Source organism: Pleuronectes platessa, chromosome 19 (assembly GCF_947347685.1).
Source record: "Pleuronectes platessa chromosome 19, fPlePla1.1, whole genome shotgun sequence".
Classification (NCBI taxonomy): Eukaryota; Metazoa; Chordata; class Actinopteri; order Pleuronectiformes; family Pleuronectidae; genus Pleuronectes; species Pleuronectes platessa.
The window spans coordinates 13,458,774-13,478,762 of record NC_070644.1 but is presented as its reverse complement, the minus strand read 5'-3'; the positions used below and the strand labels follow the sequence as shown (position 1 = coordinate 13,478,762).

Genomic DNA, 19,989 nt, shown 5'->3' with positions numbered 1-19,989 from the left:
CGGTAAACATTGAACTACAAATTAAAGGTATGACACCGAAGGCAAACAACAAATCCCTGTGTGTACGTGGGTGTTTATGCAAAGATTCCCAGGATGAACGGTAATCCCCTGCAACTTGTGAAACATGTCTCCATCTGCCTGTGATACTTCAAATGTTACATATTTCAAATAACTTTGAATCCAAGGCACCAAAATGAAAAGCTGTGTAACCTCGACAAGCAGTCGTCAGTAAAAACCAATAACAACACGCGTAGGGTTCAAATTAAACTGTAATATTTATAGCAGACGAGTTACTTCACACAAACACACCTGCATGAACATTAAACCTGAACTAAATGTGTGTTCTATGTGTGTGAGGTCCAATCTTGAATCCCGATGTACGTATTCAAATAATTATGCAATTTGTATAGTGGTCATCGCAAGAAATATTCTCAGTATATGACATTTTCCAGTAAATGTCGAATTTTGTGGACGTGCCAACAAATACTCAACACTCTGCAGTATGCTGTGAAAGATAATTTAACATATCATGAGAATGTTGTTTTCCGGCTTTTACATGGAACACCAAAACAACATATTGTTTAAAGTATAACATGGTTATATTTTCTTACTTGGAAAAGTGAAACGTTGAATCTAAGTGATTTTATTATGAATGTAAGCATACTGTTTTGTAAAAAAAAAAATATATCCATATACAATATACAAAATTATCAGGTTTCTGATGTATCATTTCCAGTTTGACTGGACATTCAAATACAAGTTAATGTGTGTATTAAGCCCATGCTCTTACATGCATTTTTCTGATTTGTTAAGATTCATTTTTCTGAATGTTTTCTTTTACAAATATTTGTCAAATTAGACGAGTTTTACTAAATGCTATATATTTTTCTCACTCTTTTTATCTTAAAGTATATCGAAGCTCGACCGCAAGATGAGACAGTGGCAATAAAACTGATATTTGATCTCATAGAAGCTCTTTATGTATGACATACATATTCAATCACATTACCTCTCCATGTGAACATATCACATAATAAGGTGTGGGTTTGTGCAAATATAAGATATATTTATTGTGTCAAATCTTGTCTAAAGACATATAAGCAGATATTGTGTCCTATTCTGTGTTAGTGTTTTAATGAGTGGATTTCTGTAAACTCTGTTGATGGTTGTCTTAGTTCATTTGATTTAAACTGTTCGATATCCTCGGTTTTGTGCCTTTGTCATCTTGAGAATTCAAACCTGCATTCCCAAGCCCTGTCTGATATCAACTTTAGCAGATTTTAGAAAGATGCAAAACACATTTAATAAAAATCCTGAATTCTAATCTAATGTTAAATGTATTTTTGAACTGTAACATAGTATGCAGTGGGACTACTAAACTGAATCGTTGGCTATGTGTATGAAGTATTTGGAGAAAGAGTTGCAAATGTCAAAGAAAAGGATGAAGAATGTGAATTCAAATAAGCTAAATAAGAGTCAGACATATTTTGAGCTTCTGAAATAATGTTCAAAAAAATATTTGTTGTATATCACCTTTTGTGTGCATGTAAAAAAAAAAGAACTACACTTGCACATCTGGATGTGTGAACAGGAAAAGTTCTCACTAATTCAAGTTTGTGGATGTGTAATAAAGTTTTGCATCTGTAGAAATACTTTGTGTATGTGTTGTATATAAATGTACGCAGGAATATATTCAACAGTGAGGTTTTAAAAAGCCCTTATTTGATTCCATGGACACTCGGCTATTGAGCGAAAATGACCATGTAGCTGTTTGACATGACTGCAGACTAGATTAAATACTAAAGACACCTGTGCTTAAGACTCCATAAACTAGTGCATGTTTTCTGTAAACTAATGTAACAACTTGTGTAATATTTTCCCACTTCCATTTATAGACCTTATACAAGTAAGAATACTGCTTTATAGAGCAACACGTCAAAAAAACATCACATGGTATCTTTAAGTAGCAGCAGAATGAGACACAGTATAGACAAAATTGTACGTCACACTCAAAAACACATTTTAATGAAGATTCTGGTGTTAAGACTGTATTGGATAATGAATGAAGAAACAGTGTTAACATCTCAGCACAACCTCAGATAAGAGGAATACATAAAACTGAGGTTTTTGAAAGGTCAATGCCATTTAAAAAAAAAAAAAATCCAACATATCTGCATGAGGCTTGTTGCAAAAACGTATCAACAAGAAACTTTACGGGGCTGAAACTTATAATTTCCAGTTTCTGGTTTAAAGAATGAGGTCATGAAATCTGTTATTCCCCCAGTGACACAACACAGGATTAAGAAGAGTTAAAATAAAACAAAAAATAAATTTCCATCTGCTTAGAGATCCTGCATTCCTCTCAGGGCATCAATTGTTACCCCGGAGAGGAGCCTTGTTTTAAAGATAGCTCGATGGAACATCTAGTCTCAGATTTTGTACAAAGAAAAAGAAAGTTTTATGCAAATAGAAAACTTTTAATCATCAACCCCATTCAGTGTTCACTTTGACTTTCCATCCGCCCGGAGGAGGAGGAATAAGAGATGGTGGAAGGTCAGGAATGGAGAAGAGCTGTGGAGGTATGTCACTTTCTGATTGCTCCTCTTCACTGTCTTCCTTATCTTTTAGATCTCTGCAAAATATAAATAATTGAGCAGATGAATACTTCATCAACAGGAATAACCATTAATCATGTAAAACGGGTATGACCAAGTTCTGAAACCGAAAAGAGGATGATTACCCTTTGCTTCCGAGGGCACCTCGCCTCTTCTCCCTCCTTGTGAGCCATTCTTCTATACTTCGGCCCTTCTTCCTCCTGTCTAGAGAATCCTCTCTGTGCTGTCGCTCATCTGAAAGACAGGAAAAATTTTCATCCCCCGCAAAATGGAGTTATTTGCACACTCATTTAAATCAAATGGGCTGATGAGGAGGCTTGGATTTAACAGTTTAGCTATAAACTTTATTATAAATAACTATAAATATAAAGAAAGAGAAAAAACTTTCATTAATCATTATCTATTTCCAAAACTTCTCAAACACATGGTTGATGTCACTACCCATCGGTCACAGCTTACCTTCCACGTGTCTTTTTAGGTTATACAGATCTTCTTCAGACATGTGAGAAAACCTGCAGCCCGGCCCAAAATCACAAATTCCTTAAAAAAAAGAAACCCAGGAAGTTATGATGTTTATAAACATGCATTTCATAAAGTTGCTTGGTTATAGCATAAATGTTTGGTTCAACAGTTTTTTTTACCTCTTTGGAGAAACTTCCTACACGGTTTCTTTGCTTGCTCGTCATTCAGAATGGCTGCCGAGTCTGTAAAAAACAACATTAATAGTGTGTTCATGCTTGTTTATCTAACCCTACACTGTGAAGGGAACAGGTGTGAAGCTGAGTTGGCGTCTTGAAATGTAAGCACGCTTCATTCTTCGATCACGGTGTCATTACTTGGTTTAGATAGTAATCCTTTCACAGTGATTGTGTACACAAAACAAACAGAAGATAACATCTTGGGTAATTTCATCCAACCACAACAAACACAGGTCTCACCTCTGAAATGATCGTACCAGGCCTTTTTAGATCTGTGATGCTGGACTCCATTCAGGTGTTTCTTCCTGTTGTGCATGTTGTCCTGAAAGGACCTGTCGCAGTAGTCACAGTAGTATCTCCTCCCCATTGTGCAGGTTCCGTGTTCCAACCACAATGTCACCTTTTAAACCTCTGAAACACCAAAAGCAGAAACAAAACAGCTTTAGACACAGTAGCTGCTCTGCCAACACATGGTGAGAGAGTAACCTTGCTCGTGTAAACACTTCTTATGAGATTTCATTATATCCAGTATTACACTTAAATGTTAATGTTGCCATACAAATAAGCTCTCTGATTGAAATCTATGCTTCAATATTTTCGTAAGAGAGGTCTCCAACAAACATATTTTCATCATAATCACTTGATCTATCAATTTTTTTTCTCTGAAAGCTTTATTAACTTCAAAACAATTTGAATGCACATCTGCCGTAAAAGCAGAAAATACAAAATGGGAAGCACAAACCTCAAGCAATCCAATCTGTACTAACTAGAAGACATAACCAGTACAATACTATACACAACCATATAAAAGGTATATTTATATTGAGAGTATTTAATTGACGGTCGTTTGCTGCCATCTCCTGGTTTATTCCTGCCTTTTATTTTGAAACCCCCTGTATATGAGACGTCGTGTTTTCAGTGCGTTTCAGCCTTTAATTTGACAACATGGAGTTTTTATACAAACACGCTGATCGTGTAAACAAGTGATCTGATACAATTCACAGTTTGACAAACACTAACATCGCTGAATATCTGTGCGTAGCTATTATAAACAGCTGGAAGCTCAGCTCACGTGGTTACAACCAGTCAAATAAACTCTCAATTTAAAGGGCCAAGATCTTGTACCATTAATGAAGCTGTGATGTCCTCCTCTGCGGTTTTATCTTTCCTCTTTAAAGCAAAGAAAATGTAAAATCCCGCTGCGTCCCTGCAGACTCTTTATTTACGTCTCCCGGCCACTTCCTGTCTCCGGAGCGGAAGTTCAAAGCCTGGACTTCCGGTCCTGCGCACTCTCTCATCCGTCATGGCGCTGGCTAAGAACGTCTACAACTTGCTCTTCAGGAGAACGTCCACTTTCGCTGTAACCATCATGGTTGGAGCGGTTTTCTTCGAGCGACTATTCGACCAAGGCGGCGACGCGATCTTTGAGCAGATGAATAGCGGGGTGAGTGACTCCGGTGTGATCTTAAAGCCTGTTCTATTCTGACCTTGTAAACAGAGGGCGACGCGGCCGGGCTGTTAGCTAAGTTAGCTCGTGTGTTAGCCTAGCCCTGCGTCCTTCCAGTGTCTGTAAACTCAGCCTCGTCACGTTGTAAAAACGTTTTGTCAAGGAGCTAACTTCATCAAATCTGTGTTTTTACTTTAGAAACTATGGAAACACATCAAGCACAATTACGAGTCGAAGGAGGAGGAATAAGGACGCGGCCGCGGGGTCATCTCAGGCTGACGTGCAGCTGGTGTCACACTTCCCATCATCCATTCTACCTGGACTTCAAATCTGCATGCATCAGTTGTCGACATGGACAGTGAGCTCAGGGCTGACTACAAGAGGAGCCGAGGGAGCTGATCCACTGTCCAGACCATCACGAAGCTGGAGCAATGGTTCCTGACACCTTCGCCCCCACCCTCCATCCGAGTTGTTGTTTGTCATGTCTGTTCATCTTTCAAATTGTAAATGATTAAATTAAACATGTATTACAGTACACACTGTTTTGGTTTGTTTTATCAAACATGGTGTGCATGTCTAAGTGCACTGACTGGTGAAGTAAAGTGATAAGATTTAGTCTTTTTAAAATGTAATGACTAGTATTTTGATAAGTATAGTCGCATTAATGCCTATGAAACTATCAAAAGATACATATACATGGTAAAGTCAGTAGAGCGCTTACCTCAGCAATCTAACACGTGATTGTCTAGTTCCTTAAGTTGAACTGCAAAAGGGAAAAAATGGAAGTGGACTGAAACGAAACGTCATACATTATGGCCAAAGAATTCTGCAGCCTCAGTTGAATGGCTTTTCTTCTAAGTTTGGTGTAGAACCTCGTTTCTGTGTAGGAGGAAGTATTTTCAAATATCTTGGTAAAGGGCCTCGATATACAATGGATAAATAGTTGTGCCCTTTTCATAGAGCTGATGAATTTTTTTGGGACATATGCCTGATATCTGATGCTTAAACAGTAGCATTTCAAAGAGGGCAGACAGAAGTTGGTGTTCCGGTGGGAAACAATGCTGTGTGATGTTTATTAAATAAATAACAGTTTAATAGATGTAATTGGGCTTTTCAGACAGTTACGAATGCCTCATTTGACACTTTTATTGAGGTATGGTTTTATGGAAAGCAGCCAAACTGAATATCTCATACATGAATTTGAGTTTTTTGCTTGTTATGTAACCACTAATGCTGTAAACAATGAGGATATATTAACCACAGCAACCGGCTCAAGCTAGGCCACAACTATTGTAATGCCAAAAAAACGACTCCTATAAAGTCTCGGGCCTTTACATGGCAGACTAACACTTCTACACAGCAAACAGCCAGTGGCTAGGGGGTGGCAGTCACACCCTATTCTCAATGTTGGTTCAACATTAAATTAGCACCATTAATGCAAAAAACATGTTAGTTATATGCTAAGAACTATATATACTTAAGTCAGCAAAATTTAGACTTGCAGTGAACAAAAAAGAGGTTAGTTTCAAAATAATGCACAATTTCCTAATAGACAAACGAAAGGTGAGAAGAAGTAGATTTTCAATAGATGATGAGAGGGTATTGGAGGTGATAACTAACATGGAGGTATCGTTCAGGAGAAAAAACTTGCAAACTTGTTGAATAACGGGAAAAATCTGTTACAATAGGAATCATATGTACATGTCGCATTATTACTGTAGTTTAGATACCAATGTGTCAGTTCCAGTTAAATGTAAAAACAGTATCTTTTACCCAACCCCATAGTCGAGTGAGCCACAGACTCACACCCAAGTCCGACAGATACTGGATCTCAGGTGTGAGCATTTTCTCACACAGTGTCCTGAATTTGGGATCGATATCGTTCTTCATGTTGTACCCCAGGATGGAAGACTCTCCGACCGGCTGCCAGGGCAGGAAGCGACTGTCCTGGATGTTCTTGGCTTCGACTGGATTCCCTCCCTCGATACAAATAGCCTGCATCTCTGCATTTCTTCTCCTCAGCTCATCTACCTCCTGTTTCATTCTCTCCCTCCCAAAGGACTCCACTCTGGCCCAAAAGGTGGCGTTGAAGTGCTGATAGAGTGTCCAGTCAGCCCCGTTCCACTCCAACGCTTTGGCTCTGAACTCAGGGCTCAGTTTAGATACAGATGACCTCTTGCGAGAGTTGAGCTTAAAATATAAAATGTCCTCTGTGCTCCAACACAGCTTATGCTTCAACAGGATAAGAGACTCCTCAAAGTATTCTGATATGAGGACCAAATGTAAATGTTTGGATAAGAAATGAATACCCCTCATCACACTAGGATCATTAGCTTCAACGTTGTTATCAAGACCAAAGTCAAAGAAGAGCAGGTTTTTAAGGTAGAATGAGTTGTAGGCTTCCGGGCTGTAGAACGCCGGAGGATTCTTCAGAAACTCCACCAGCTTGTTCTTACCGGGGATTCTCCATGTGAGAGGAACCGCCGTGTGATAATAGTGGAAGGACGACTCGAAGAGATCCACCGGGTCTCGTAAGATGGTGATGTAGGCAGCATCTGGAGGCAGCAGCTTGGATACTTCTCGGAGCTCAAAACGCATGTGGTTGCAAACAATGTTGAAACAATCTCCAGGCCTGTAGTTCTTCACCTGGGAGCACTGGAAAGGCGATGGGTAGAGGAAGTCATTGCGCCCATCAGGGAAGGCAAACTTGAGGTTGTTCTTTTCTCCAAATCTGAAGAGGATGTTGATCATGGTGCTACTGGCAGTTTTATGGGTCTTCATGAACATGATGTTGACGGCAGGGTGGCACTCGTCTGACTTGGGTTTGCTTCGTTGAGAAGGCCTGGTCACATTTTCCTTTAATATTTTGGCCATGCTGTGTGGACACGTGTCTTCTTGGGAGCCGCTGTAAATGAAGCACAGGCATAAGTAAAGGGAATAGAGCACATACCCCCACAAAGGCCCAACAGTCCCCTTATGAAACCACATTTGACTTTTATAAAAGTATAATAATGCACATTGTGTTTTTTCATCAAGTTCCATTAATCTTGCAATCTCGCAATGTAAATAAAAAAATTAAAACAAATACCTGGATCCGTCCCCCTACTACGGATCGTACCACAAAAAGACACGCAAACAAACAGATTCATACAAAAACACGACCTCTTTGTCAGAGGTAATAAATCTTTGCTTTTGAAATATTTACCTCATCTTCACTTGGTTGGGTTTTGTCAAGCAGTAGAGCAGCAGCATGATGTTGGTGAGTAAAACCAAGAGAATCATCCTTCGTACTCCATGTGTGCACTTGAGTGCGTTGATGCCAAACATGATTAAAACCTGAAAATGAAATCAATATTATGAAGGAAAACGTTACAGGGAAAACACCAGTGTGGCTGTGAAACACACCTGTCTACATTTTGTTGTGCTCTCATATAACCAATGAGCAGTATCGTCTGAAATGCCCTGCAGCCATTCTCACACAGAGAATGGCTGCAGAGCATTTCCATAGTACATATTATGCATTTGCTTTAGAATGAATGTAACCTACAGCTTCGCTCAACAGGAGAGGTCCAAATAATATAATAAACTCTATAAGGGATACATTCGAGTAAACTGCTGACTTTCGATCACATAAAACACACAACCCCCATGTTTACACTGTAAACATGCTTACGGTTCTAGAACTGCTCCAAGCACAGTTAAGGTTGAAGCGGAAATTCAAACAGCACAGTTTTCTTTCTGGGAGACAACGGAAAACTCAAAGAAAATGGATCAGTTGTTCTTGAACGTTCTCAGAGAGGCATTGTATAGAAATAATATCATCTTGAAAGATATGTCCCCGAGAACACAAGCTGGGACTTCTTATCGTCATCTCCCTTTGTCTCATACAGTCGTTGCTGTGGATGCCTAAAGACATCAATTAGTTTAAATCCGACAAGAAATACATTTAGCTCGGAAATAACAATTCTGTATAACTCAATATCAAAACACCAAAACAAAACAAAATATAAATGACATGGTGAGACAATGACAGAATGAAAGAGCAATACACCTGTGGGAGAAAGAGGAAAGGAGCGTTCCTCACCTGCAGAGGACAGCATGAGCAGCCCTGTGGTGCAGGAGAGCCCTTTGCCGTCCAGCATGCTACAGAGTGTCTGAAGGTCCTGTCTCATTGGCTGTGAAGACTGAGGAAGGATCCGAGCTCTCCTCCCACAGGGCCGGGAAACGAGATTGTTCAGTCTGATGGGAGACTGCTGGAAGGCTCAACTCTGCATAACTGTTTTAATAGATTCAACATTTATTTAATAAGCTATACAAACATCAAGTAGACCTCTAAATCGAAAATATAGCCTGCTTTAATATGTTGTTTTTTGTATATAAATATGACTGTAACTGTATGATGATGCATATTGGATGATGGTCCTAGATAGATAGATAGATAGATAGATAGATAGATAGATAGATAGATAGATAGGTAGGTAGATACATAGATAGATAGATAGATAGATAGATAGATAGATAGATAGATAGGTAGATAGATACATAGATAGATACATACATACATACATACATACATACATACATACATACATACATATATGCATACATACACAAGAAAATACACGTGTTTTTATGGTTGCACTGTGAAGGATCAGTGGTCTATTGTAAGATCTAACACGCACTGTTCCTCCAAATGAAATCTCTTTCGTTGTTTTATGCACTGTTCTTACACATTACCTATAGAGATATATGGATAGATGTAAATGTAAACACCCAGAGGGGTCTGCCTGACTCCTCCCAGCTGCTTGCTGTGTTGTGTGGGTTGGCAGGTGATGTTTTCTTCAGTCTCCAGACACTTGGACGCAGGTGCTGTTGACTTTGCTCAGCTGCTGTTGACTTTGGCTGCGGCTGAATCCTTCGTGTCTGATTCAGTCGGTCCCATCGATTTGGCATTGGCAGCCCACCAGCTTCCTGTGTGACGTAGTTATTGATGTCACTGACATCAGATTACATCACAGAGGATAAACAGATCTCTGTCACTAGGACACAGGAGGGAGGTTTCTATAATCAGGAGGAAAGGTGAAGCTTTGTTAACTCTAAGGCAGAAACAGATTTATCTTGTAATTTAACATCAGTCGAGTTGTGTAACTTGTGTAACTTTAGTTGTGTGTAAATGCTTTCCTTTATTTATTTGTTTCTCCGTTGAAAGAGAGCAAACATTTGTTTCTGGTAGAGCTGGAGTTCAAACCACTCAGAGCTGTTATTGTAACTATCAACACTCCAGACCAATTCATGCAGCTTGTCTGTAGTCAGGTTTGTAGACAGGTTCTCAATTACCACCTGACTATAGGCTTAATATGTGTGTAACTGGGTTTATGTAGCTAAAATACACACAACTTGGCAGTTATTCATTATCAGTGTTGTGCATGAACGAACGCAAAAGAACGCGATCATTTAACACGTTCACTTTTATGAGAACGATGAACTGAACGCAACTCAATGACAAATAATGAATTTTAACGGTGAAGACGTTCATATTGTAGCATCCTCGCGTATAGACGACAGGAAACTTCTCTCTTTATGTGTAACTTTATTAAAGTCCAGCGAACACGAGACACTTCTTGTTTGTAACTCCGACACTCCTATCCATGGTTATACACACACTTTTAGCATCTTTTCCCACAATACCCAGGTGCACTACGTCACACACTACAAACTTTCCTTAAAGGGGCAGGCCATACCTGCGACACAGCAGCTCTCGGTCTCATATACAGATGGCAAGAGAAAGCAGAGAGAGATTTTTAGACTTTCTTTAACAAGTTAAGTCTTTCATTCTCACTTTCCACCTTAAAACTATGAAATGAACTGAACTATGAACTAGTTCAGAATTTAAATGGTGAACTATGAATGTGAACAATTCATGTTTACTTGTATGAACTGAACTTTGAACTAGTTCATGAGAGGTGTGAACTTGCACAGCACTGTTCATTATACAGATGAGGGATAGAAAAAACTATTTACCTTGAAATAGCAGCTTCAAAATCATTCTAATGGTAAAGACTTGTAACAGGGAGAATGGCCTCTCTTTCCCCCCCATGCCGCTCCCTATCCGTGCACCATTCCATGTCACTGCTGGTATCAGGCCACAACAGTAACGTCGGCCTGTAGATCCGATTTAAAGAGCAAGAAGTCTGAGTAAAAAATGTCTCTTTGCATTAAAACCGGTTCCCAAACCATTGAGTCTGCTTATTTAACCATCACCCCTCCAGGCATGTAAAGGCAGCTCGTTAATTAACCGTCGTCAGTGACAACATGACAACAAGGCAATTTACATATGAATGAGTGACAGTCACATGAGGAGTTCATAAACACTGCTGTACATACAAGCAACAATTTTTTTTTAATTATCCTTCAGCTGCAGTAAGAACCAACTCCATTCAAGGAGATGAGCTTTTTTTTTTAATTTACCCTGTACATATTATAGTTTTACATGTTATAACTTGTTCGTTCAATCCCCCGGGCGACTCCACTCACAGATGACTGAAAGGCCGGGGACAGCATCGAAACCCGAGACACTGCCACAACCAGTCCAAAAAAAATCGCATTCTCTACAATTATAAACTGCAGCCAGGGCCACTTTCTGCTCACATGCAGCTTATGCAACAGGGCAGGTGTAATCACAGCATGACTCACAGCTTGTTTTTGGAACATGTCGGAGCAAAGAAAATAAGTTGCTTGAGTTCCGCTTTTGAGATTTGTCCTCAGCGTATGATGAGGAGAAGATGTTCTTGATTTCAGGGAAAACTGAACAGACTTTTCTGCTCAGTAGAGAGTAAAAGGAGTTTAATCAGAAACTGACTGAATCAAACAAACCCTCCGAAGACACATCAGGAGATAAAGGATGGTTAACTTTTATGCAAAAATCCACAGTTACACATCATCTACGCCTTGCATTAATATACGTCATGTGAGAAAAACAGATTTTCTTCTTGTTGATATGCTGTTATGACTTAAACAAGATATGAAGATACATTCAACCCATTTTTTTTATCATTAAAACCCCTGTGGTTTACAGTCATCGTCAAATGTTAACACATTTACATATAATAGCAGCAATAAACATGCTAAAATAATTTAGAGTCCTGCTGGAGGAGTGTACAGTGACGACAAGTTGTAAAGTAGCTGATTGCTTTCAGTAAATCTCATGACAGCCATCATAAGGCACTGTGAGTGACAACTATGACAAATAAAATGAACATAACATACAAAGTATCTTTCATCATCAAGGCACTTATAAATATATACAAATACGCCATATCTGGTAAACATACAATATCATTTTCTTAACCTGTACTGAATAATTCCTTGTTATGAGGATAAATGTTACTGGTTAAATAAACTGGTGCTGAAATATCAACCACTTCTTAAAGGATCATCAATGTTTTTAACACTTTGGTTATTAAATATCCTAAAATAAATCCTATCACAGGCTAAAAACACTCTTCAATACCTCGAACCCTAACAGGCACACGAGGGACACTAAACTTCCTCTACTCAGAGCAGCTATCAGGTGGTGGTTCAGCTCAGATCAGACGCTGGAATGTTTACAGAGATGTACCCCTGTTAGCATGTCGCGGTGCTGTAACTCAGTAGACAGGCGTGTAGAAAATCTGGCCACACAGCAGCCTGCGTTTCAGCTCCTTCCACAGCAGGCTGCGCTCCCTCTGCGATCCCTTCATGAAGCCGCGGTTCTCCTGAGCGCGGCGGGACAGATAGGGAATGACCTCGTTGACAGGGCCATATGGAACATACTTGTAGACTGGGAAACCTGCCTGACCTGTTCGTAGCGATGCAGAAAGAAAGAGACCATTATTAAAAACAGTGGCCATTATCTCCACCATGTCGTGACTTTCTATGTTAAGTCTGAAAATAGGTTTTAAATACGGATTGTAACAGAAATACAGTCAGGAGAAATCACCAGTTTTTCAGAATATATTCATTAACCTTACAACTGCTTATACAGTTATAGTAGATTTATAACTGCAAGCTGGTGGGAAAAAGTGAATAAATATCGAGTTAAGATAACTGATATCCAAAATTTGCCTTTTGATATCAGATATCAAGTGATATGACAAGTTCAAACTGGCCCTTCTGTTACGCTAGTGGAAAAAAGATTAGGTCTGTTACAGCATTAACTTCTTTTCTCATGAGGATGAGTGTCTCAGTTTTATCAGTGAGTCTGACTATCGTGTCATGCTCTGTTATACAATAATGGACAGATCGATGCCCATTATCTCTCAGACAATATTGGTTGGTGATGTGATTATCTTGATAGCGTGTCTACCGGCTGCAGCATACATAAGAAAACGCTTAGGAACAGACACATAAGAACATTGAGAAAGTTGTTTGTTCCTAAGATGTGTTAGATCATCTCTAAGGTCAGAGGCCACCTGAGTATTGAAAGGCTGACGTCTGAGTGCATACATCGGGGGCCAGGACTTTTGGAACCTGCCGTAGGGTTACTGGAACCTCACCATGTCGCGCACACAACATACCTAGTGGGAAGCTGATCTGGTCACACATCCCCAGCAGCTGACCAAAGTAAACTTTATTCTCAGTGGGAGAAAGGCCCATCTCATTCATCCTGAAAACAAAAACAGAAAGGCCACCATGTTACATAAGGGGAGCTGCCTTGTGGTGTTTGTCCACTCGTGCGGCAAATCATGTAATTTGTCTGGAGAATTGACAAAGACGACCTTTTGCTCAGAGAAATATCCAGAGCTTTGGTTTAAACCACTGGGAGTAATCCTTAACTAATGAGGCGGTTTACAGCTTCCGTGTATGTTTAAACCAAATCTGGACTTAGTACAAGTCGAGTGAAATCATGCAGGCCTAAGACTGGACGTACATTTCGAGGGTGAACTTCACCGTGTCCTCGTTGTGTGTTGCAACCATGACGTTGGCCTTCCTGTTGTGCTCGATCTCCTCCAGCAAGTATTCCAAACACCTGCACAAACAGCGAGGCAGATGTTTAGAGTTCAGTCATTATCCCACCGCTCCACATGTGGCCTTAACAATATAACTCGGCGCTCACTTGTGATACATCCTGTTGGTGGCCTCATAGTCCGGGTTGATTGGGTCCTCGTAGCCAATCTCCTCGGCCCTGGCTCTCTCTTGGTACATGTAGGCTCCACGCACCAGCTTGGCACCGAAGTACCAGCCCTCCCTCCGTGACAGCTCGATATCCACAGTGACATTGTCATAGGCATCCTAAAAGCGTTTGTTGAAATACACACAAAAGAATAAAAGAGATCATCACTCAGCTCTGGATTCGTTTATGTTGTGATAAAAGGAAAATTGTCACAATGTGCCGTCATGAGGAAATCGTAGTCCCACCTTGAGGTAACATTGGTATGTGTTGAAAATGATTGGCTTTTCTTTGTTGAATCTCCTCTGCATCTCCAGGGTCAGTCGACTAATAGCCGGCTGGAAGTACGTCTGCTCGGCGTCCACCATCAGCCTCACCCCGTTCTCCACAGCATGCTGGAGCACACAAGGTGTATTTACGTCATTTACAGTTTTAAGGACTGGCCGCATGTGACACTCATCAATGTGCAGAAGAGAAATCAGCAAATCATAATACACGAAACAGGCAGTTTATCATAATATGGCTGTTTCTTCATCTTGTTTTGGTTTCCTCACCTTGGCCAGAACGTCCACCCTCTGCAGCATTCTCTTCATCTGTCGCTCTTCCTCGTCTGTGAACATCTTCAACAACGGCTCCAGGTGGCCTGACTGCGCAACCATCACACAACATATCCAATCAATTGGCTTATGCTTTCCTCATTATCAAAATAAATAAATATATATTTATCTATAAGGTGCAAAAGTCTGACAAGTAATTCTCATCACTCCTGGAGAAATATCATTTTTTGTGGAGAGCTCTGAATTTAAAAAACATTTCTATCCACTACAAGTCTGAATTCCTTGAACCAGAAAGTCTCACCTCAATATTTGGCACCATGAGCAGATTGGAGATCTTAGTTGTGTCTTGTATTAAACTGTTCCAGTCAAGCAGATCAATCGTTCTGAAAACAACATGTTGGAAAAGAAAATGCTTTAAATCAAATGCCCTCAAAATACTGTTATTACGGATTAATTAGAGCTAGTTTCTGTGTAAAGAATAAACCACTGGCCTGTTGATACTGTATGTCTGTGTGTGATTAGTTCAAACATGTTCTGTTTTCCCAGTAATTTAACTGTGCATTAAGAACTTAGGAACTCAGCCTCTTATTTAACGTACATAATAAAAAAGTATGAATGTGTTGTTGTTATCATTGTTGCAATAAGCGACTATCTTACCCTGATGAACCCAGTTTTCCCCCAGTGAACCAGTTCTCTATGTCGTCCTTGGCTCCAACACCCATCTGAGTCAAATTTGCCTTCAAGAGAAATATTTCACATGAATTGGGTGATAGGGCTCGAAAAGTCGTAAGATTAAAACAGGTAAAGTGCATTCAGCAAGCAAGCCTGGCAGCAGTAATCCATGAGCATGCATGAAAGTTCTTTAGACTTTGGCGAAGTTGAGACTCACCTTGAGTTGGTCCAGCTCCAGTTTTTGTTCCAAAAGTATCATTTCAGACTTTCCCTGTTGAGCGGCGAGGAAGTTGAAGAAGTTTCTCCATTGGACCAGGACTTCAGAGAACTGGAGCTGCTCAAACACAGAACAAGACATTTACACTTATCTCATAATGCTGCAGCTGAACCCTATTGTGATGAACACTGAGGCGGGAATCTGACAGAGTAAATATTGTTTTCCATTAGCTGGTGTCCTTCTTTTAATATTAGTCATGTCCCCTAAGGTTTGTTCACAGTAAAGTGAATCTATGACCGTGCTTATCTTTTGGCATTGGCTTAAAACCATAAAGGTTAATAGATGTTTTATATCCTCATTATGATGACATGGAGCCAATACGCAGGATTTATTAGTGTAACATCCGGAATCACTGCTGTTGTCTAAGAAAAGGAGTCGTGACTTTATCTAACATCTGTGGTTAACATGGTAGACACATGAAGATATGACTTACGAGGAACTGTGGACGTCCCAGAGCGGTTAGTTTGATGGCAGAAAATCCATCAACAGAGGCTCCACCTTAAATTGATAACAAACTTGATTATGTCAGTCACAATTCTGCACACATTTTATGTTGTTTAACTCAACTTCGGATAATTTACTTATTTCGTTCACGATGCTGTTTGCAAAGTGACTACACAACATATGGCTTAATCTAACTAGTGAAATGTTGTTTTTTAATCCCTTGTCCAGGAACCTTCCTACTCACCGGAGGCTTTAATGCATTTGATGAACGTCTCCATCTGGTTGTCACACTTGGCCTCATCGGCATAGAAATAGGTACGAGCACTGGTGACCCCCCCACGCCTGTCCCCGAACTGTCGGTGAGCTTTGTATTTCTTCTCACGATGATCAGCCCCTTGAGTCCGAAGAAAAACAAAAAATTAGACATGGAAAAAAGACAAATACAAATTTTGTTGATTTGATTTATTAATTGGGAGCTCACTGGAAGTTTCCCTTTTTTTTTAAGAAACATATTCTATCAAATTTAAAAATTACTCTAAAAACCGAATACAGTAGTATTACACAAGTTAGCAACTGTATTTACTCAGTACCAATGGTAGTAGCAGTTATTACTTACATAATAAATCAAAAGAAAATTATTTAAATCCTGCAAGCTTTTTTTTAGAGTGCAGTAAATGTATTTAATTCTGCTAATATGTATTATTAGCAAATGTGGTAACGGGGAACTTTCAAATTTTTTTGATTGTGAAAGATCCGCCGCCCCGAAAATAACCTGAGGTAGTTGTCTAAACACGTGACTCCTCATAAATAATATAGTAGCACTGCTGTAATTCCTGTAAGGCACCGATGCAATTGCCAGTAACATTATAAAGTATTAAGGAAATATTTTAATTGTGATATAAGACGTATAAATAAGGCCAGAGAAATCCCCTGTGAGTGATGAACCGGAGCCTCACACTTCGACCCTGTCACGCAAACAAAAGTTTCCTCTTACTGTACCAGCAGGGCAGAACATTTCAGACCCCACGAGATCCAGTTATAACCAGCACTATCCAGGCCGGACCACATGAGCACATAACTGAGACATACCAATGCTGACACTTGAATAACACGACCAGGCCACAGAGCAGTGAGAGTACCCCGGTCTTCTTCTCAACACGGCCTTTACTTAGTTGTTAGTAATGTTGTGTATTACGTTGGATTCAAATAAAAGTTCAACACACCTGGACTTCCTTTCTCTGCTTCAGAAACACATGCACTGTAAAAGAAGAAAAGAGTAAAGAAGTTATTATGATTTCCTCCACTTTATGTAACTTTGCTTTTTCAGACAAGTCAAGACGAATGGAAAATTTATTTTAGTGTCTGTACTTAAGACAAAAATACACTTTCTATAAACAGGAAAGCCTAAACTTTCTTCAAATAATAATACATTTATTACGCAAGTTATTTAAACCAGTCTAGCCAAGCCCATTTTAATGCAAATGCAATGACCTAAATTCTGGACCTGTTGTAACACGAGTGAAGTATCTGTGAACAAACATGTTTGGTGGGTCGCCTTCTCCATGAAGATAAGAACATTTAATGTCTGCCGATTCCAAGAGGGACGAGATAATTGGATCCAGTATATATTAAAAAGTGTTTGGAATTATTTCAGCATGCGTATGTTCGTGCCTCGTAACATAATCCCCAAAATAAGCTCATTTCCTCTGCAGGATGTTACACAACACGTCCATATGTGTGTGTGTGTGTGTGTGTGTGTGTGTGAGAGAGAGCCCTTTGAAGGGATTCACACATTGCTCTAAAAGGCTGGCCGCCTCCCTTAGAAACAACCGGGCTCTACCAATCAGAGGAGATGGGTTTGTCCCAGCCGACCAATAGAGGACAAACACTGTTTTGCAACAGCACATTAAACAAACACATTGGATTCTGTTAGCTGTGTTGATGTGGAGGAAAACTACTATGGGTCACCTGACTCATGAATTAGATAAGAGCCACAACAGAAGTCAGACTTACAGTGATAACATAAGAATAAGTTGCTATGGATTCACGATATAACTCAATGGAATGTTTTCATAAGCTAAAGGGGGTTTGACCTGAGACCAGAGATGTATGTTATGCCAAGTGAATTACACGTTTAAGCACATTCCATAAATCTGTAATGTGGACTACCGGGCATCTATAATATTTATTTATCACAGACTGGCCTTTTGGTTCAGTACAAATCTATTTACTCAATTTGCAGCAAATTCCACAAGCAGACATGGCGGGGAAGGGGGCTGTGTTTTAATGGCCTCTACCTAGAGATCAGAGGCTGGGTCGGGACCTTACAGTCTGGTTACGCCCATTGAAACACGACACTCTTGCGCAACTCATTACAGCCCCTGGTGTGCTGCACATTTGTTATATATTAGAGCTGCTCTTGGTTTAGAGACACACAGAAACCTTTTGCAGCGTTCCCTGAGCCGCACTGAGGGCGAGGCGAAAAGCCCTGTTGTTGTCTCGCTCGGATGTTAACAGTAGACTCACTCCATTTCCTTCTTGACCGCCTCCTCCTGGGTGAGGTCCTCCTCGACACTGTAGTCCAGAACGGCCCCCACCCCGAAGGCCTGGTTCTTCTTGATTAAAGGTTTGATGGACTCTTGGTCCTCCCCTGCCACAAACTGGCCGTAGAAGGTCATCTTCATCACCTTCTCGAACAGCCACTGACCCAGCACCTTCCTGCTCAGATCGATCAACTGACAACACGGGGGGGGGGGGGCAACAACAACAAGGACATTAGATGAGAGGCCGGGCGAGATATTCAAAGTGCTTTAAATAAAATATAAAGGGCACCATGACTAATTGTAGAATAACATAAGACAATAGATGGAAGCATTAAACGAGAAATAAAGTTACATAGAGAATAAAAAACAATAATTGAAGTGTGTATATAAAGTGATTATTTGATTTAATAATGGGAGTTAACAAACAGGAAAGTCATTGATTTTAAAAGAACTATGTTGCTCCAGACGACCTGGGGGTTCTGGATGGTTCCTGCTGTGGCAGTGGATCAGAATCTGGGGTGAAAACCTCCTCACCTCTTTGTTCTTCTCCACCAGCAGGTCCACAGTGCAAAGCTTGAACACCACCAGACTCCTGATCAGCTCGGCGTTGCCTTTACTCTCGTACGCTTCTTTGGTGTTGTCGAAATCGATGTGGACTCTGCTGAGCGGTGCGTCCGAGGCGCTCCGGGTCTGAGAGATGAGCTCCACGGGCTGCGCCTCCACCACAGCGCAGCCGCCCGGCTCCTTCTCCTCCCGGCTCTTCGTGGACGCCGCCGTCGATCGACATCTTCCGCTCGAGATGCGCAGTTTGCCCGAGTTCCCCCTGACGAGCGCAGACACCAACTTAGCGTACGACATGTTTTCTTCTTTTAAGACAGTCCACAGACCTCGGTGACCCGCCTATGGTCGGTGTTACCTCTGAATAGCTCGGATGATGCACGTGCTGGAAACTCTCAGTACTTTAAAAGCATCTCGTGTAGGGGGCGTGGCCTCACCGGTTTTGTCACGCGGGAATATTTTTTTACTCATGTCAAACATTGAGATAGACTGACGGACGGACTGACAGACAGACAGACAGACAGACAGACAGACAGACAGACAGACAGACAGACAGACAGACAGACAGACAGATAGATAGACAGATAGATAGACAGATAGATAGACAGATAGATAGATAGATAGATAGATAGATAGATAGATAGATAGATAGATAGATAGATAGATGGTGCATGGCCGTGATCATTTTCCGGCTTCAATTGTAAGAATTTGGATTTTGGACTAATAAGCTCCACATCCTTGTGGGGAAGTCATGGTCATTTACCTTACAGGCCCATTTATGATTTATACCTGATCAAGCTGTGAATATTAAAGTTGTATAAATATATAAAGTTTATAAACTAGCCCTGATGGTTACATAAAAAGATTGCGTTTGCTCTTGGTTCAATAGAGAAGAGCTGTGTTGATAACAAGAGACAACATTAGCAAATGTGCGATCCACGATCTTTCAATTCAGAGAAAAGATACGCCCTTCACTGTGTTGCATTTTATATACAGTATTTATTTATACACCGCACAAATACCTTGTATA

At 40.4% G+C, this 19,989-nt stretch overlaps 4 protein-coding genes across 4 annotated transcripts; 1 reads left to right on the top strand and 3 right to left on the bottom strand.

Annotated features, from left to right (window-relative positions):
* Positions 1-1,996: 1,996 nt before the first annotated feature.
* zmat5 (zinc finger, matrin-type 5) lies at positions 1,997-4,596 on the bottom strand. Its single transcript, XM_053411615.1, has 6 exons — positions 4,439-4,596; positions 3,554-3,724; positions 3,257-3,319; positions 3,075-3,155; positions 2,741-2,849; positions 1,997-2,632 (listed from the first exon to the last, which is right to left on the bottom strand). Exons 2-6 carry the CDS (start codon positions 3,678-3,680, stop codon positions 2,485-2,487), a joined length of 528 nt encoding a protein of 175 aa, XP_053267590.1. The 5' UTR covers positions 3,681-3,724; positions 4,439-4,596; the 3' UTR covers positions 1,997-2,484.
* LOC128425108 (cytochrome b-c1 complex subunit 9) lies at positions 4,585-5,295 on the top strand. The gene is made up of 2 exons (XM_053411616.1): positions 4,585-4,757; positions 4,959-5,295. The coding sequence occupies exons 1-2, from the start codon at positions 4,617-4,619 to the stop codon at positions 5,007-5,009; spliced, it is 192 nt and encodes a 63-aa protein (XP_053267591.1). The 5' UTR covers positions 4,585-4,616; the 3' UTR covers positions 5,010-5,295.
* A 596-nt stretch (positions 5,296-5,891) lies between these two features.
* On the bottom strand, positions 5,892-8,904 carry gal3st1b (galactose-3-O-sulfotransferase 1b). The gene is made up of 3 exons (XM_053411614.1): positions 8,845-8,904; positions 7,966-8,096; positions 5,892-7,665 (listed from the first exon to the last, which is right to left on the bottom strand). The coding sequence occupies exons 2-3, from the start codon at positions 8,085-8,087 to the stop codon at positions 6,498-6,500; spliced, it is 1,290 nt and encodes a 429-aa protein (XP_053267589.1). The 5' UTR covers positions 8,088-8,096; positions 8,845-8,904; the 3' UTR covers positions 5,892-6,497.
* Positions 8,905-11,655: 2,751 nt separating this feature from the next.
* Positions 11,656-19,360, bottom strand: prodha (proline dehydrogenase (oxidase) 1a). The gene is made up of 14 exons (XM_053411705.1): positions 18,936-19,360; positions 18,385-18,593; positions 17,082-17,116; positions 16,103-16,252; positions 15,848-15,912; positions 15,355-15,471; positions 15,123-15,202; positions 14,767-14,848; positions 14,463-14,555; positions 14,157-14,303; positions 13,855-14,030; positions 13,669-13,767; positions 13,316-13,404; positions 11,656-12,597 (listed from the first exon to the last, which is right to left on the bottom strand). Exons 1-14 carry the CDS (start codon positions 19,257-19,259, stop codon positions 12,407-12,409), a joined length of 1,857 nt encoding a protein of 618 aa, XP_053267680.1. The 5' UTR covers positions 19,260-19,360; the 3' UTR covers positions 11,656-12,406.
* Positions 19,361-19,989: the final 629 nt, after the last annotated feature.